At 35.8% G+C, this 13,414-nt stretch overlaps 4 protein-coding genes across 9 annotated transcripts in view; 1 reads left to right on the top strand and 3 right to left on the bottom strand.

The window, feature by feature from the left end:
* The window catches only part of LOC124306635 (fasciculation and elongation protein zeta-2), a 50,075-nt gene extending 46,406 nt beyond the window's left edge, over positions 1-3,669 (bottom strand). The window contains exon 1 of the mRNA XM_046767460.1: positions 3,538-3,669. The gene's annotated coding sequence lies outside the window, so the exon portion shown is untranslated. The remainder of the gene's footprint in view (positions 1-3,537) is intronic.
* LOC124306636 (arylalkylamine N-acetyltransferase 1-like) overlaps positions 1-5,520 on the top strand; it is a 25,446-nt gene extending 19,926 nt beyond the window's left edge. Inside the window, exons 1-4 of one of the 2 annotated variants that reach the window (XM_046767461.1) lie at positions 1,743-2,131; positions 3,559-3,820; positions 4,356-4,572; positions 5,162-5,520. In XM_046767461.1, coding sequence (XP_046623417.1) covers positions 2,027-2,131; positions 3,559-3,820; positions 4,356-4,572; positions 5,162-5,360 — 783 coding nt within the window. In that variant the 5' untranslated portion in view covers positions 1,743-2,026 and the 3' untranslated portion in view covers positions 5,361-5,520. Of the gene's footprint in view, positions 1-1,742; positions 2,132-3,558; positions 3,821-4,355; positions 4,573-5,161 lie in introns of those variants that run through there. The other variant, XM_046767462.1, reaches the window with a different exon arrangement.
* On the bottom strand, positions 5,321-8,997 carry LOC124306637 (dnaJ-like protein 60). 2 transcript variants are annotated; one of them, XM_046767464.1, is made up of 4 exons: positions 8,861-8,997; positions 7,403-7,493; positions 6,971-7,146; positions 5,321-6,715 (listed from the first exon to the last, which is right to left on the bottom strand). In XM_046767464.1, the coding sequence occupies exons 1-4, from the start codon at positions 8,881-8,883 to the stop codon at positions 6,373-6,375; spliced, it is 633 nt and encodes a 210-aa protein (XP_046623420.1). In that variant the 5' UTR covers positions 8,884-8,997; the 3' UTR covers positions 5,321-6,372. The 2 variants fall into 2 exon arrangements, with proteins under 2 accessions (XP_046623420.1, XP_046623419.1); XM_046767463.1 differs by lacking the exon at positions 8,861-8,997 and adding an exon at positions 7,643-8,101.
* Positions 8,240-13,414, bottom strand: LOC124306634 (alpha-(1,6)-fucosyltransferase). Of its 4 annotated transcripts, XM_046767453.1 has the most exons (7): positions 13,211-13,414; positions 13,073-13,115; positions 12,078-12,361; positions 11,588-11,770; positions 11,208-11,426; positions 10,989-11,070; positions 8,240-10,821 (listed from the first exon to the last, which is right to left on the bottom strand). In XM_046767453.1, the coding sequence occupies exons 3-7, from the start codon at positions 12,311-12,313 to the stop codon at positions 9,760-9,762; spliced, it is 1,782 nt and encodes a 593-aa protein (XP_046623409.1). In that variant the 5' UTR covers positions 12,314-12,361; positions 13,073-13,115; positions 13,211-13,414; the 3' UTR covers positions 8,240-9,759. The 4 variants fall into 4 exon arrangements, with proteins under 4 accessions (XP_046623409.1, XP_046623411.1, XP_046623408.1 ...); XM_046767455.1 differs by lacking the exon at positions 12,078-12,361; XM_046767452.1 differs by lacking the exon at positions 13,073-13,115.

Raw genomic sequence — 13,414 nt, 5'->3', positions numbered from 1 at the left:
CTTAGGATCAAATTCTCTTAGGAACGTGGATTTATCCTAAGAGACATGTAGTCAAGTGGGTATCGCACTGTAGTTGGTTGAAAAGTGAAACAAAAAAAAATAATAATAATAATTCGGGTAAAGTTCTGAATACCAAAATTTTGTACCAGAAAAAAAACCAGATGTATTTACGAAAAATTTACCGTGCGCAAAAATTACACTTGCTTGAATAAATGAATACATAGAGACTAATCTCGATAGCACAAGAGAATTTCAGAGGAAGATCGCGAGACGTTTATTGTTAAATGATAATGTGTGTTATAAGGTAACGTAATACAAGATAATACAATGACACTTTAATGAGGCGACCTAAGCCTGTATCGAATAGAAATATTCTGTATCAGAGCAGATCAGATTAAGTCGCCAGGATGAATCTAAATGTAAGAATAACCGTGTTTTTACGCACTCTGACATTATACCTTTTAAAAATTGTCCGATGGATTGGATAATGTATCCTTGGAGTGATTGATGGCAACGTCTTTGTCTAAAATCAAGCGCCAAATTAAAAATGAGAATCGCGAAGTCTGTTCATTCGACCGACCGTGAACCAGAATCTAAAAATATTAATCGGTTTCACAAAATTTAATCATCGACGTTTCTAGGCCCGCGATTCCGAGTTTCAGCTCCAGATTGTGAAACTCAAAATGACATGCCGAATATCATGGATAAAAATTATACAAACAATAATAGGAATAGTAAAATTATTAATGGTGAATGTAACCGGATTTTGCACGATAGAAAGAAAATTGCGGAAGTTTCGATCTAATATTTATTTCCGGCAAGATTTTTCAAACCGGTAATTCCGAACCCGGGTCAAAAATTGTAACACTCAAAATTGTACGGACGTATTACAGCAACAACTAAAAAACTCGTTGAAGGTATTTTGACTTTTTACCATACATCGAATAGTATATATCATGTAACAAGTACGATTTTGGCTCAAACCGCAAGCCACACTCGTTCGAATATCGCTTGTATCCGCACCGATATTTTTTGCAGTCTACGCGGAAAGTTTGATCTGAGACGCACCGAAGATGCCACCGGCAGCGTTTAAAATCGAGGTTAGTAAACTTACGCTCGACTACACAGTGCGTAAAATTGTTTTATTCGAAAATGCGCGTGCGCGAAGGAAAACCCTAGTGTGTAAAACAGCGTATTTCTGTGGCGCGCATGCGCCAACCTTTTTTTTTTACCGCACTGCTCGGCGCTTGACGCACGCTGAACAAGCATCGATAATCTAACTCTACAGGATAAAATGTTGAAAAATATTCTTTTTGCATAAAAATCACTCCCTATCGACAGCACTGTATAAAAAAGTTATGGACAAACGTGGAAACAAAAATGCACAAGTGCGTAAAACGTCTTCGGTGCCGATATACTCGTAGGTCCGTTTATTACTGCCGAAAGATCCAGTTCCGGTACAGAACGGCATCGTGACGTCATAATTCATCTCTCGAGGACGCGCGTTAACGCAGGATAAACTACCAGGCAACTCCTTTGGCTGTCGTGAAGCAAATTACGAGTTTCTTCATTTCCGTATCCTTTCGTGGGCGTGTAAGGTCGACCTCAACTGTAATCTCCCCAGTGATCTCGTTAGCGAAACGATACCAGTCGAAAACTATAGCCAAGCCTCGTCCTTTAACCCGTAAGAATGGCTTTTCCCGACAGGCTTTAAAGCCTATATAAGAGAACGCCTCATATCACTCGCCGCAGTACCACATTATTACCAATCGCGACAACACCTGATGCGAAGGAGCTTAATTATATTTTACGCAGGGAGTTTGTGGTATTCAAACCATTACGAATTCTCGATGAAAAGATTCGTTTCGTATTGATACAAGATCTTGATGAGAGTAGTGAAAGTGGCTTTCGGAGTTTCCTTGCGTCGTTCCTATTGTTATTCCGATATTCGTTCCAATTTTGCGAACGGCTTCCCCAGTTTTCCTTTACGCAGTTTCAACTTGTCGTTAGTTATTAAAATTTGAAAATGGAGGCTCAACTCGTTGCAAAAATGCAGACAACCACGCTTAGAAACAACGATAAGCACCAGACTGACTTCGCTAAAGATGCCCCGAGAATATCTCGATACTCGGTAAGAAGCTGTAAATATTTCCCTAGACTTCACATTTTCATCTTTCATCTACCGCGTGGAAATATTTTCAAACAAACGCGCAACAGCATCGCTAATACCTGCGCGATTTTAATATACGCGTTATCAAATCTCTTCCTCAAATTAATCACTAAATAATAACCGCTACACGAGGCATCTTAATGAAGATATAATCCTATATTAATAAACTGCGCCAATCCCCATTGTTACACCGTAAATCTGCTTAAGTAATTTTCATCATGACAGTGGATAATTCGCTCTACTTGAGAGAAAATTAAAACTTACAATCTGTAATCCTTGCTCAGAATATAATGGGAAGGTTCACAGGAAGAATAAAATAAAATAAAATTCTACTCGGTATTGATAGTTTGCAACAATTATATCACGGTGGCTTTGTCAAGTTTATCTGTTGATCTCTGTAGAATCAGAACTTGGTACTTCTACTGGCACATTTTTTTTGTTTCATATCGTATTTTCAATACACAGCCCATATAATATTCAGAAAAAAGCTAAACATTGACGTTAACAGCCGACAAAATATATTCGAAAATGAACAACGTCCGAGTTTCAATCCGGTATAATTCGAAAACTACAGACGATAGTAAATAAAAAGAATTAAAATTGTGAATGGAAAAGTTTCAGTTTCGAGTGAATTTTAAAGTTGCAATACGTAAAGGAACATAGCGGTCCCTGAAAGTTGATAAAAACTTTAAAACACTACAGTTTTTCAAGATTTTTCGGAGACGATAAATTTTTTTCGCTGAAAATTTCAGAGAATACTTATTTGTCAGTGTAGGAAAATATGCATAAATTTCATCGTGACACCGAATTTACTTTTGTAGCTATGAATTTTTTTCTGAATGAAATTCTGAAAGAAAAGAAAAATAAAGTTTCAAGGACAGCAAGTGGTTACGGTACAAATTCGAAGGAAACAAATTTACAATCGAAATTTACGTTCATCTAATGATTTCCGGATATTTCACGAGTCGGCACAAGGTCGAATATTGACCTACAAAATCTTCAGACATCATTAAATGAATAAAAATTTTGGTAGTGTACGTTGTTTACTTTGATTTTGCAGAGGACTCTTTGCGTGCTGAAATTTTTTTCTTTTTTTCCCCGTACTATTGAGAATATTTTACAAAGCTTTAACCAGTTCTGAGAGGGTAAATGGGTTTTGGTCAGGTCAATTACACGTGAAATGCCTCATATACGGTATACAGGCAAATGAATGTTTAGTTTACGGTAATAATTTACAATTAATACTTTCCAGGTGTCATTTTATCGAATATTTTCGTAATAGACAGTTTGCAGAAAGAAAATATAATTTTCTACTCCTTCTTCAGCGATTGAGAGATATTTACAGAGACTGATAATAGTTGACATACCTGCTTGAATGACCGTTTCAGCTGGCGGACAAGGCTTCGTCGAGAGGGGGAATGGACTACCATTTCCGAATAATTACCGCCGAAGACAAAGAGAACGTGTTGAAATTCCTTAGGCGATTCTTCTTCAGAGACGAACCATTGAATCACTCAATCCAACTGATTCCCGATGGAGAGAACAGCACCTGCGTTGAACTCGAAGATTACAGCATGTCGAGCATCGACGACAACCTCAGTATGATGGCCGTTTCCTCATCTGGTGAAATTATAGGGGTATTACTCAACGGTGAGATATTGCCGGAAAATTACGCATTCGCGCATATTCGTGCGGTTGTGCAAAGAGAGAGAAAAAAAAAAAAACCCAAGAGTAATATAAGCGATGAAACTGCGAAAGGGAAATTCATTTTTTGCTTTTCACGTGCATAAAGTAGAGAATTGAAAAATAATTGAGTCATATATTTTTCATCTCCGTTATAAATGATAATTGCAGAAGTTATAAGGAATCAAATTTCGCCTATTTCGATATACATAGATATACTTTAGGATGGGTGACGTCACAGAGTATCCTTTTTTTCAACCTGTTGTTTCTGCTTCTAATTTGTTTCAAATGAAAGAAGAAAGAATACGTACATTATTAATTTTTATCACCTTTGATGATACAAGAAAAGTATTGGTTGTGGTCGAATATCACTTTTTCTAATTTCAACAAATCGATTGTTTTGCCAATTTATTATATATATATATATATATATTTTTTTTTTTTTATTAATGCAATATACCTACCTTGGATAATTATTTATTCCTCTCTCCCCTTTTATCAGGAGTAATGGAACCGCCCAAGGAAGGGGAGCCTGAGTACGTGACGAACTGTGCGAATCCGAAATTCAAAAAAATTTTGAAACTCTTGAGTCACGTAGACACGAAAGCTGGCCTGGCGAAAAAATTCCCCGATCAGAGGGTTTTGGAATTGAGAATAGTTTCTGTAGACGGAACATGGAGAGGCAGAGGTGTGGCCAAAGCGCTGGTGGAAAGAACGGAGTAAGTAGCTGCACAAAAGAATACATGCTTATCTCGAATGTTGTATAAAATGAAAGAATGATTGTTCGTTGGAAATGGAAAATTTCCGCAAGTATCAACAATATATGACAGTTTTCATGTTAGGTATTTCATTAATTCCTGACTTCCATGACAAAATTTAACTTGCTAATTTTACGGTAGAAAGGACAAATAGAGTGTTTCTTGATATGGTCAATTATTTGCAGCACCGACTTCCGTTATCCGTTCGGAAAGAAGAGTAAAAAGTCATTGACCTAAATTGACCTATTTTTGTAACTTCGGTAAAAGGGGAAGCGGTTTTTACAATATTTATTTATAAATGCCTTCATTTTCCATCCTTGAGTTGATTTATCATAAATATCACACCGTGCTCGCCATCCAAGGGAACAGTGCAGGTTTTTGCATTTCATTGTTTTTATATTTATGAAATGTGATAAAATGCATAGATGACCAAACCTTCAGTTTCGAAGATTTTCACCTCATGTACTGTTTTTAATGTAAGAAAAAAATCGCAACGTACATTTATCGATCGATAATACTTATAATTTTTCTTCTTTCTTCCATTGTATAGAAATTTGGCCAAGGATCTCGGTTTCGACGTTTTGCGATGCGATTGCAGCTCTTTCTATTCGGGAAAGCTGTGTCAGCGACTCGGATTCGAAACCACTTACGCTCTCCCGTATGCCGAATACGTTGACGAAGATGGGAAGCCAGTTTTTACACCATCTGATCCACACGCAGCAATCGTAACTTACATTAAAAAAATTTGAGAGCTTTGCGTGGAATATTTCGTCGTAAGCATGTCGTTCAAACTGACATATAATTATGCGAATCTGGACAAGGTGCCCTTCGATTCTTTTGAATTTATTGTACAGATAAAATGTTTATTATTTCCCAAAAACTTTGAATTAAATTATTTTATTTCATTATTATTATTATTATGTTATTATTGTTGTTATTGTTATCGCTGATAGCAGATCAGAAAAATCTTTATCCCAACACTACAATAATTTAAGACTGTATAATAATTGTATATAATAAACTGTCAATTATATAATTACTGTGACTGCAGTTGAAGTGAGTACTAAAGCTGTACGAGAAAAGAAGATCAACTTTATATTACACTTTTTACGTTCAACAAAACACTACACATAATATTCATTATATTATAAGAATTTCCCCAGCAGTACTAGTGAAATTTCTTTATGATAAAGTTGAAAGAAGAAAGTCAACTAATATTCAGCAGGGTAAATAAGTAGATATCTTATTAAAATTAATTCTGCACAGCGTTGTGAAAAGTTTTACTCAACTTTTATCTCAGCACAAATAAAGAACAATGCTTAATATATACATAAGTATGTATATACGCACTTACGTATACGGTTAAAATCTTTTGTATATTTCAGTTACATAACCATTTTACTGTACACGGGTAAAAAACTATTATTTGTAACATAAATGGACACAGCCTGCAGTGTAGCTATATTAGGTACTCGGTGATGGTAAATTTATAGAGAAAAAAATATATAAATTCAAAATGCGGTAGAAACAGATATCCAAAGGCATCTTACAGCCAGAACTTCATTTTCTCTCTTTCGTTCGCTTTTAGACGACTAATTCGTCGATCTTTCACCTGCTATGCCTAAATTGCCTAAATTTCCTCACAGTTCAAATCTGTGGCTAGATTTGTATCTACACTAACTAGTACTTTCGCCTCGATAACGTTTCGGTCGGTAAAATAGATTATTTCTTATTTTACTTGATTTTCCTAAAATTCGTTACCTACTTTTCGTTTGCACCTAAATCATGAATACCGTGTTGAAGGTCAAACTCTCTCTGCAAAGTTTCTATCTGTTCTTGACGAGTCCTGGTCGCCATCAAGGAGCGTGTCCTCTTATAGTTACCCTCGACTTCAAGACTACGATTTTTCAAGTATTGTTGACTTCGTTTAACAGACTTGCGGATTATCATCATTTCAAGTGCAAGTATCACGGAGGCAAATGCTACACAGATCAATGCTATTTTAACGTTTGAAAAACGACTTACACCCTTTACTCCATAGTAATCATCATGAAATTCAGTTCTTCTTGGGTTATGAGCTGCTTGGTATACTGGATCTCGATAACTGTGAAAAAATGGAAGTATCGAACAGATGTGGAAATTGCAAACCACATCAGGGAAAGTCATGAATCCAAAGGCAACTTTCCTCATTATTTTAACAATAATTCAGCTGACGATGAGAAAAATTTCACTCGGGAAATGATTACAAATGAATAGTTCAACGATACATGGAACTTGAATTTCAATATCGAAAAAAAATGAGAAACAGGGAATCCAAACATGAAATTGATCCTTCAAAATAAAAACTAACGATCCTTACACTGGCTCAGCCTCGTAGTAAGTTTGCTCTCCTTTAGGTTGTTGAACAAATGTGTATCCATGTTTTAATCGATTATCGTATTGTTGTCTAGTATAATCCTTACTCAAAACTCTGTAAGCCTCATTTACTTTTACAAATTTTGTATGGCTGCCATTGTCTCCCACATCAGGATGGAGCTGGAACAATATTAAGACAAGATAGCTCTGAAGGGGTATGCCGAGCTGGAGAAATCATAAAACCAAAGCCAATTTATTACCTGAAATACAAACCTGATTCGACTATCGGTTATTTGGTAGACTGATACATTTACAAATACCGATAACCATTCACATTTGTATTGCAATCGTGTCTTTGAAGTGAATGTTAGCAATGAAGAATAAAGCGGCTTACTTATGTTACGAAAATCATATCAAACTCTGACGGTAAACTCACTTCTTTCGATAGTTTTATAAACGCTTCACGGATTTCTTTTTGTGTAGCATCATTTTTGATGCACAGCGTATCGTAATGGTTAGACTGGTTCCTAAAACGTAACAACTTTACAACTTGGAATATACGCAGTGATCGTCCTACATGGGAAGTTGAATAACAGCTGAACTAGGATATGCTACATAATATAACCTCCATTCATCGTACTGACATATAGATTTTGTTACGTAATGTTCACCATACCTCACACTTCCGTAACACCGGCAAAGAAAAAATACATCTCGGATATTGGAACACGTAGTTTTGTACATTTTGGCTGCTGATTGTCGAACTGAACTACAATTTTTATCATTTCCACTGCACGAAATACGGGACAAACCAGACGGCTGTCACATGGCGGCCATATTGGATTTTCATTCAATCACTCCGTGCTCGGAACATAGAGCCCACAATTGCGTTTTTCATATCCCCCCCCCCAAAATTCGTAATACATACCATCAGTCGCGAAATATAATTTTCGAATTAATTTTCGAGATGCATGTAGGTACATAGCCTCATGTCAGTAACCGACCAATACTCTGCCTTATTTTAAGAAAGCAATGAATGATACACAACACCTTTGTGGCGATAGTTGAATCCGAACAAATTAGGAACATCTACAGCCTCCGTGATGCTAGAAACGGCAGAGTATTAGTCGGTAACATTTTAATGCACCTCGAAAATTATTTCCAAAAACTGCAAAAACCAATTTCGTATCGGAAACAGTGATGGAAGTAGAGCCCCTTGGAAGGAGCTACAAAATCGGGAACACGAAAAACGCGAGCGCGATCGCTCTCTTGCTTCTCTTTGCCAGCTTTGACGTAATGTATTTCGGAACACAGACACCGACACGGTGTTGTTACATGCGAATAATTTGAAATTGAAAAATATCTTCTTTCTGCATTTATTACATATTAACATTGAATTACCACTAATTTTTCAGGTAAAGAGTTTCAATCATAAATTCCTCAAGCTCCCTACGTGTTCGGTAATGAAATATTTATTATTTAATAGCAATTTCAATTCAATTGTTCAGTATAGTAAAAATTTACTCGTTTTTTAATTTTCTTTTCGTCAAATTTCCCGATTAAGGTAGAAAATATATTACAATTTTATAGAATAGGGTCCAAAAAATTGGTGGGAACTCCCCAATATGATGGTTATAGGTAAAGACCTGAGGCCATATATATATATAAGATTTTGCTAACATTACATATATTCATATATATTTAAATATATATGAATATATGTAATATTAGCAAAATCTTATCGATTAGCATTAAATATTAAATAATGACTAACGCAATGTACAAGCCCTGATGATTTGTATAACGTAACACTATGTTTAGTTCTTATATAAAATATTTTGCTTGCCGTCAAATTTGGGATTTTTTACTAACAATCAATTTCAGAAATACTTACAGATGGGCTGTGGTTTTGTTCATTATATCTGTTGTGTTGTGATAACTCGATTATTTCTGTTTTGATCTGCTGCGCCCTTCTAGTAACCGCATGATTATATACATGTGTAATCATTAGTATGAATTTATAATACAAGTTCCAATCATCCCAGTTTAATGTATCTTTCTTGATTACTGAGTATTTGGGTATGCATCCGTCGATTCTATATACAGAGCACAAAAAAATATCAACTCCATATTAACAATAATTCGTGTAACACTAATAAAACGAAAACAAATAATATTTTATGAATTTGTTCAATAAATTATTCAATCAAATATATTATGTAGTCCAATAGTATTTAGAAAATCTGTAAATTGTACAATTTCACGCGTAATATATGTATCGATTTCCTCAGGTAGTATTAACTCACAATATTTTAACTGCGTTGGCACAGATGTCACGTTATTTGCATTCTGTTATGACTGATAAAATATACATCGCTTTGTCTGCAGGTTTTATATCTTAAATTTTCTAATAATTTAGCAACAGTGCTTCCAGAATTTTAATATAAATATCTTAATTGTATATGTACATGATCCTAATTTATGTCAAATTTAACAAGAGGAATTTAGCACTGTATAATCACAATCAATAATTATAAGACAAGCACTGTACAAAATTTCAATAACAAAGTGTGTTTAATAATGTTGTTTAATTTATTATACACGCTCTGTTTTCAGGAATTTGCACAGTTGGTTTCTCAAAAAGAAAGTGTACATAATATTTTTAAATTTATTAAACTCGCTTTGTTTTCACGAATTTACACAGTCCTATTTTTCTGTCTTGGATACTAACTTGAGAATATCCGTCATATTCATTTCCCAATATCTCGTCTCACCTTCAGTCCGAGAAACTTTTCATTGCTCGTTGTTCGCTTCGATTGGGACTTCTGGATACTTAGGAAAATCAACAACCTCTATGGGGTTCCTAACTTTAAAACTTGGATATAAACCAACCGCGTTTATCCGTACATTACGTCCCTTGGAGTAACCATTCCAGTGGTTACCAAAGACCTCTATTGGATCATTAATTTTTAATTCTAATTCGCTGCTCTTTCGCGGGGTATGGTCCAGCCTGGCTATGTGCGGGTGTGGATTCTGCCCTCCGTAATAATAAATATCGTCTAACGAGGCGAACCGATTATAAGCATCTGGATGAGACGATTGCATAATTTCATAAGCAACTCTGCATACCTGCGAGCTAAATGTACACACCAAATAATCGCACAACGATAACAAATGTATATCAACTATTATACCCTGCAAAGACGAATCTGAGTATCGTCTAGATACTGATGCAGTTTTAGCTATTTCTGGATCGCCGATTATCTGATAGGTAGGGTACCTTTCTTTCGCAGTTACTATTACTTTCGGATCATCGCTGGCTAAAAACACTCGCCTGTCTTCAAGCTTTATGTCATGCTGGTCGAAATATTCGTTTACTTTTAACATATATTCATCTATATCATGGTAGGCAGCTTCTGTACCAACTTTATCCGTTCTACGAACGTGAATCCCAACAATCGGCGATTTGAAGCCCATCTTCTCCTTAGAATACTCTAATACTCTTTCAAGATTTTCTTGCGGCCTCAACAAGTATTTCAAGACCTGGCCAACCCACCATACAATGGGATGACCGTGCAGTTTCTCCAATCTAGGTGCTATATCTGCTGGCACACCTGGTGGCTGGTATACAGGCTTTGGATACACGTTGTCAACAATCGGTAATGAAACAACTTGTTTTGTTGCATCGCCAGGCCAGTTAGCATGAGATCCACCTGTAGGTGATAGACATGTATCGCTGACAGGTTTGAAAACCGCCTCCCATCCATCCTTATGATATCTCCAGCCTCTGGACTTAAGAATTAAAGTTCTTTCTGTACCATATGCCACTAAAAAACAGTAGGCAGCGTGATGGACCTGTGAACATTTCACGAATACTTAAATACTTATGAACTTTTCAGCATCGTGATTTCTCAGAACTTTATGTACAAGATTCCACTTATCCAAAACCAGAACGTTCAAAAATCTTCACAATTATTATAGTACTGTAAAAATTAGTTGCTCAAACTAGTCCTAATTCTTACCTGACAACCAAAGCCGCATCCTTTGTTCAAGCTGCATACCAATTTTTGAGCTCTGTCACAGTCACTAGGATTTTGTAGGTACCTTAAAAAGAATAATAATAACATGGCACCTGGTATATGTTGAACAATGTATAGCTAACTGATGGAATTGTTTTGATAATTAGTCAGCTCGATAGGAATTTTCGACATCATGCATGATGATACTTCATGAATACTTACCTAAACCTCCGTTGTACAAGGTCAGATAGGTCTTTGGCTTCTTTTTCCCGCCAATCCTGATATCCATCAACCAATGCTAATCTATCTATATCTGATATTAGCGATTTTTTGTGCTCCCAAACGTTTTTCAGTGAATCCTGAATATCTTTATCTCTCTGTTCAGGTGTGAAGTCATAATTGTTTTTCTTGATATTTTTCAACTCTGAGTTAACATAGTACCTAAGAAAATTTAAATGAATAGTGCTATGCGTATGATAATAATGAATGTTGACTAGCTGCCAAACAAGGTCATTGATTGTAAGGCGCATTTATGGCTATACTGAATTATTCAGATAATCCACAATGTTTATTACTGATTATAAATCAATATTTTTAGTTACCACATTTCTTGCACACCGTCTCGTATCCTGCGTCTCAATTGTTCATATTCCAAAGATGGCTCACCGTTTCTCGGAGGCTTTTGACGCCCATTGTGCTCGAATAAATCGTAATAAATAGATGCCTTATCCAATCTCTCTTGTAGCGTACCCAAATGGTCCCCTTGCATGTGTTTCGAACCCTCGCTATGATGAAATAAATTTGAAAAATCAAATGACAGTCTTTATGGAACCAATACATGTTTGCCATTAAACATGTTCCACCGTTGTACAAGACAAACAAGTACTTATTTACGTAACAATTCGTTGGTACGTAAATAACTTAAAATCTTCTCAATATCAAGTGAATATCAACCCAGGAAAACGTTACCAAGAAAGACATGTTACACTATCACCTCATCTTTATCGTTATTATCGTTATTATCGATTACGAATACTTCAAACAATAATAAAAATGACAAAAATGATAAGATCTTGATTGGAATTGACTTACCCCAAAATGATGTTTTTGAGAGCTTCATTTTGTTTCTTAAGAACATCAAAATCACTAACTATTTGAGCCAATCTTTGAGCATGATCCCTATCAGTTGGACTATCGCTGTATGACGATGATGGGCTATTCTTGAATATGTAGGAAACTGATAAAATGAGAACTAAAAGCCAAGAGATCAGCAGCAAGACACCTAATTTTCCGAGCCAGCCTGGTCTCCCCGACCACAGAACCACCATTGTGGTCGATTCAAATTTCTATTCCAATTCTACAATACTACCCGACATCTGTAAAGTAAAAAAAATCTCAAGTCAGAGAGCTAAGGGTCAAAACCCTAAGACTTTTATCAGATCATGATGAAATAGACGTCTAATTGATTTCAATATTACCATATCCTCATTATAGCTTTATTATCAACGTGATTCTCTAATAAGGAGGTAAATACATCACTTTTCCATATGCACTTAAGCGCAGAGAATGTGCGTACAAAACATAAGGTAACAATTAAGTAGCAGAGCAAGTGTGGATGTAGGTGACAAAAAAAAAAAAAAAGGAACAGTCTCCAATATTATAATCGATAGCTTTGAACAGCAGTTGTGAGCATAGGAACAGCGAATTTAATGCTTGCTGAGTATGATAGTACGACAGATTTGTAGAGCCAAAGGAGTAGATTAATTATTAGTTATAACGTTTGTGTGATTGTTAATATTGTTATGATTATTAATATTGTAGTCCAAAAAATGCCATGGTTGACTATTGTTTATAGGAATGCCGACATTATATCAAAAATTCTAAAGAACCTCATGAAATTAGTACATACCACCTGCACTGTAACTATCGACAATTCAAATCTTATCGGTGTCGTAACGAGTGATAAGTTTACACATAATAAACTGATAAGGTGATTTATGAAGAGGGATGGAAAAACGTTAGAAATAACTACCATTCATACATAGGTATGAATAAATACTGCCGTTCAGGTCGCGAGATGCGATTACCTTGAATATATTATCTGTGAATTATCCTGCTGAAAGACGCAGGCTACGTTCCAACCGCAAAGCCGGAAAAGCAAAGAGAAAAGACACGAAAGAATTGTATACTTGAATGTGTGTAATAAAACGGACGTTTTTACTCACGTCACTCACAGCCGCATATTCATCCGATCGTCCAATTTAACAGACGACAGTACGAGAGTAATTTTCGCAGCACAGGAAGCACCGAGCGCAAACGAATATCGGACGAAGGTTGTTTAAGCACTCAATCAGTCTATGTGTCTCTTGTAAACTGTCATGGACTGTCATTAAAGAATTAAGGTTAACAATTCTTTACCACGAACTACA

Source organism: Neodiprion virginianus, chromosome 6 (genome assembly GCF_021901495.1).
Source record: "Neodiprion virginianus isolate iyNeoVirg1 chromosome 6, iyNeoVirg1.1, whole genome shotgun sequence".
Classification (NCBI taxonomy): domain Eukaryota; kingdom Metazoa; phylum Arthropoda; class Insecta; order Hymenoptera; family Diprionidae; genus Neodiprion; species Neodiprion virginianus.
Note: the sequence above shows the minus strand (reverse complement) of the source record. Positions and strands in the feature narration are given on the sequence as shown.